Here is a 5,050-nt window from a genome sequence, read left to right as displayed (position 1 = left end):
CATCACTCTTTTCTACTACTCCTTGGATAGGGCGAAAATGTGTGTGTGTGGGGGGGGGGATCCTTTCTTGATGCTCTATCAGATAGATCCTTTGCCAGTGTTCCTGCCTCAGTTTCAATTGGTTCCTGCTTTTTTATTATGCACCGACCCATTAAAAAAAAATCTAGAGCCAGTGAGAGTGTGATTATCAAAGAATGGAAGCTTCAGGATCAGAGTTGGGGAGGGTGCACATACACTTTAATCTGCCCCCAATTTAATTAAGAGTCACTGTCAAAATTAAAAGGGACCATAACAGGTAAAAAGCACTGCACACATATACACACACATATTTACATAACATAGATATATGACATATATTTGTATGTATACAAAATTGAGACTATCTGAAAACAATTTCTGGTATAAAACTGTTTTCTCATGTTATGTGTAATTTTTTTGAAAGGCACAGGTACTAGATACTGACACAGGGGGTGCGGGTGGGGTGGAAGGACTCTAAAATTAGATCATTTGACCAAAAACAACTCTAGAATTATATCATTTGACCACATCCTCACATACAAGGCTGTATGATGATGGTGATAAAAGGAACATTCTTCTGAAAAAGCAAAGGTAATCGAGTTAGAGACCATTCAGTTCATCAGGGGAAAATGCTCACAGACACATGAGCTACTTACAGCACAGTTCTCGCACACATTCTATCTCCAGAAGAGTATACAAAGCAACTTTGAAAACCATAAGGGAAACGGTACCACTACTCATCTCTCCAGTGACCTAAGAGTTTAAAACAACCTCACTTAAATATGTAAGTTCGACAATCTGTATTTTGAATGAATAAAAAGCCCAAAACAAAGGAACAAAAAAATCCAACAAGCCTAAACAAACAGCCATACCTTTTAACGCTTTCTCTGCTAGTTATGATTTCAAAGCATTCCCGATAATAACATGGTCACATAAACAGTAACTGTTCTCTTAAAACAGCATTCTTTCAAGGAATAAATGTTTAAAACAAACAAAAATGTCACACTGTCTTCTAAGCCAACAACCCACCTCAAAGAGATAATCAGGAACAAATGAAAAAATGTCTAAGAAAGAATGTCTACAGAAACATCTTGTCTCCTACTGAAAAACCAGAAGCAACAGAAAACTCCATTAGGAGAGTATGCAGCTACTGAAATTAAAGGGCTGTGATTAATGCCATTAAAGATATTACTGATTAAGCTTAAAAAAAAGGTTATAAAAGAGCATATAAAATAAAATTACATACATCTATGTATATAATAAATTCAGAAATATCTTTGGAACGATTATCTCTTAAGTGGCATTTTGTGAGATTTTTATATTTTCTCTGAAAAAAAAATTTACAGAAAATCACAATGAGCCTGCATCATTTTATATCAAACCTTTCAAAAAAAAAAAGACCATACTAATTTCAGTAAATTCTGTCCAATAACTACGTACTGTCCCATAATGGTGTGGTTTAGCCTCTCTGAAAGGCAATCAGACACCAACACAATGATAAATGCACACTTTGATTCAGCAATCCCACTTATAGGAATCTATCCTACAGCCATTCTCACCCAAGTGTGCAAAGACACACTTCTGTTCAAGAATATTTACAGAAGCACTGCTTGTACTGGATGTGACCTAACTGTCCATCAACAGGGCCTAGATAAATTATGTAGATTCATACAATGAAATACTGTGCATACACAGAATGAGACAGTTCTGTGTGTTGGAATTGAATGACATCCAAGATAATTCAAGGTTTAAACAACAACAACAACAGTATGTATCAACTAACAGAAGGGAAAGGGGAAGGAAGAGACATAGACAAGCGTACCTATGTTTGCACAGACCATCTCCAGCACACACAAAACCCCGTAAATAGCGCTTCTAAATAGTAGCTTGCCAGTGGGCTGGAGGTCTAGAAATCAGGGGTGGTAGGATTTTTTCATTGTGAACACTGTCAATCAATTTGCATTGTTTGAATTTTATTTTTTTACCATACAGGTAGGCTACTTTTAATAGTTTGTTTTTTTTTTAATGGGGCAGCTAATTACTTTGCTGTTGTATAAATAAATATGAAGGGGGGAAAAAGGTTTCCAAGTATCAAAATATGTGATCAAAACAGCTGTTTTTAAAAGTTTCAAAAACAAAATTCTCAACTGTCATTTGCTGCTTTAGGCTTATTACAATCCCTGAAAATTACACCCAACAGTAAACCCAAGCTCTTCTTTTGGACAAAGGTGTTTACACTGTTGCTAGCCAACAAATCCAAGTCTGTCTAACCCAGTCCTTGTTTTGCTCTCAGGATTGTAGCAGTTTTTAAAATCTCTTTTCTCTCTTGCTATATTTAATACATGTTCTATGTGAAAGGTTTTTCTATTGGCCACACAATAAATAGAGAATAAGGGAACAGATTTTCTCCTTTTCAACTGGTATTAATCCTTCCAGGTCAGTGTGGCCTGGCCTTCCCCGACAGAATAACAAACGAAATGCCTAGCTAAGACACATAAGACAATGACTCACTAAATATAGTAGTTTCTACTCCACCGGTGTTCTTAAAAAAAAAAAAAAAAACAAAAACCCCAAAGCTAAGAAAAATACATTACATTGAAGTATATTCTCAAGTGGATTCAATGCAAGCCTAGGGGCTCAGATCACCTGCCACTAACATCCACCGTAACTCTGGGGAACCCAGGAATTGGAAGGGACTCCAAATCAGAGACAGAAAATGCCCCTTAACATCGTGACTGAGGTCTTTGTATCACACTCGTTCAACATATTCTCAAATACCGGAGACGCGACCAACAAGGGTGTGCTGGAAGGGACACCTCATCAAAACAGGTCTGTCAGTGTTGGCTGACTCAGCAGCCACTGGTTAAAGAGAGGTACCAGACTTCCTGAAAATAACGACAAACACTTAGAAAGCCGGAATGAAGAAGGTGAACTCACCTTTAACGCTTTTTCTGTTAACATCTGCCCCCTTTTCAAGTAAATACTGAGCAATCTCTTTGTGTCCTTTGTAACACGAAATCATCAAGCACGTATGCCCGTGTCGGTTGGACACTTCCAAGTCAGCTTTGTGTTCCACAAGGTACTTCACTATTTCCAAATGGCCATCGAAACAGGCAGCTCGAAGGGGAGTGGAATTGGTTAAAGTTGTGTTGTTGACAGACGCCCCATGATTTAACAAAGACTGCACCACCTTCAGATGTCCCGCGGCGGAGGCGGCCCACAACGGGGGGGCCCCCTCGATGGTTTCGCCATCAAAATTGACCGAGCCCCCCACTTCTATGGAGGCGCTGCACTGCTCTAGGAGGAACTCCACCATGTCAAGGTGCCCATACCTGGCGGCCATCAGGAGTGGCGTGGCTCCATTTGTTTTTTCAGAGATCAAGGAGGAAACCTCCTCTTTGGATTTGCTTGCCAACAACTTGGTGAGAAGCCGGAGTTTGCCATCCCGAGCTGCGTTAAATACTGCTGTCTTTAGATCCATTTATGTCCAGTTGAGAGGCTGCGCTTTTCTTTATCCTTCACAGCAAAACTCCCCAGCTTAACTCTATCGACACAGGCAAGAGTTACAGGAACCGAAGTTCAATGTTAATCGCTGCACCCCAAACGGATATAAAACCACGGAGAGTCTGTTGTCTTACTGCCTTGCAACATCTGACAACCAGAGCACCGAACTAGAAAAAGGAAAAGTAGCAGTTTTCAATTTTCCAGAGGTAAAGGCAAAAACACTATTTAGGTTTTCTTTAATTTCTACTCCTAGGCGGCGGGGGATGGGGGCGGCATACTTTAGGGACTCCTCAAGCCACCCAAACACGGTGGGAAAGAATACAAGAAGGTGCACACCGACCCAAATGTTTTGGTGGCAGGCCGTTTCTTTTCTATACACGGTAAATTGAAACACTACAGGCAACCGGTTTTCTCGCCTAACCAGCCTAGCTTTGTTCCAGTTTTTGCTTTGCACACGCCCAGGAGAGTACAACCGAAAGAGGCAAGAGACGCGGGTTCAGAAATGTTTCTCTCTCTCCCTTCTGCAGAGAGCGAGCCAAGGGCGCGAAGGCCTCGCGGTGGCCAGAATGGGTTTCGAGAAGGAACAAAAAGGTCGGACACAACAACCCGCGGCCAGCTAACGCCAAAGCCCTCGCCCTACAGCTTCTCTTTCCTTTAAAACTACTCGAGGCTCTCAGGAAATCCGGCCGCCTTGTAGCGAACTTCGCCCGCCCCATTTTGATGCCCCCCGCCCCCTCCCCGCCAGGGACCGCAGGTTCCCCGACCACCGTCGCCCCCTCCAGAACCTTCACCGCCACCTTCTCCAGACCCGGGCGGCCCCTCCCCGAGCGACCACGACCCCCGCCCGGGCGGCCGCCGAGCCTGGGGCCTCCAGCCCCGGCGGCCGCCTTCCGCTGCCGGGGGCACCCTCCTTCCCCTTCCCGCCAGGGCCTCCCCGCGGGCGCCTCAGGCCGCAGCCCGGGCTCCGGCGGGCCCCCCGCCGCCGCCACTACCTGCCCGGGGGCTGGTCCTCTCCGCCGCCGCCGGCCGCTCGGGCTCGGGCCGCCCCCCTTAAATGGAAACCGTTGTCCGCGCCGCCGCCCGGGCCGGCCTGCTCCGCCTGCAGCCGCGCAGCTCCTCCATGCCCCGCGCCCCACAGGAATGAATCCGGCCGCGCCGTTCGCCCCGCCCCGCCACGCCGAGCCGCCTCCCGCCCTCCCTGTCTGCGCGGGCTACAGCAGCTGCAGCGGATGCCGCGGCGGATGGTGTAATGGGCTGCGGGCCGGGGGCCGGACGAGCCTGAGCGAGGTTTCACATCACTGACGCGGCAGCCGCGCCATTGGGCCGGGGGAGGGCGGCGACCGCCGCGAGCAACCGCGTAGGGGCGGGGCGGGGCGGGGCCGCAGGGGGCGGGGCCGCGAGCCCGGCGGAGGACGCACCAGCGTGAGGCACGCCGGGGGGCGGGGCGCCACGAGGGGGCGGGGCCACGCCGTAACGCGGCGACCCGGGGCCGTGGGGGGGGGGGGGGTGCGGGCATCTCGCGGGCTGC

At 47.3% G+C, this 5,050-nt stretch overlaps 1 protein-coding gene across 1 annotated transcript in view; it reads right to left on the bottom strand.

Moving 5' to 3' along the window:
• FEM1C (fem-1 homolog C) overlaps positions 1-4,671 on the bottom strand; it is a 24,451-nt gene extending 19,780 nt beyond the window's left edge. The window contains exons 1-2 of the mRNA XM_081827216.1: positions 4,515-4,671; positions 2,956-3,689 (exon numbers count right to left, since the gene is read on the bottom strand). Of these exons, the coding sequence (XP_081683342.1) occupies positions 2,956-3,499 (544 nt within the window). The 5' untranslated portion in view covers positions 3,500-3,689; positions 4,515-4,671. The remainder of the gene's footprint in view (positions 1-2,955; positions 3,690-4,514) is intronic.
• Between the last annotated feature and the right edge of the window lie 379 nt (positions 4,672-5,050).

Source organism: Leptonychotes weddellii, chromosome 7, assembly GCF_054177405.1.
Source record: "Leptonychotes weddellii isolate Sample4059 chromosome 7, ASM5417740v2, whole genome shotgun sequence".
NCBI lineage: Eukaryota > Metazoa > Chordata > Mammalia > Carnivora > Phocidae > Leptonychotes > Leptonychotes weddellii.
Note: the sequence above shows the minus strand (reverse complement) of the source record. Positions and strands in the feature narration are given on the sequence as shown.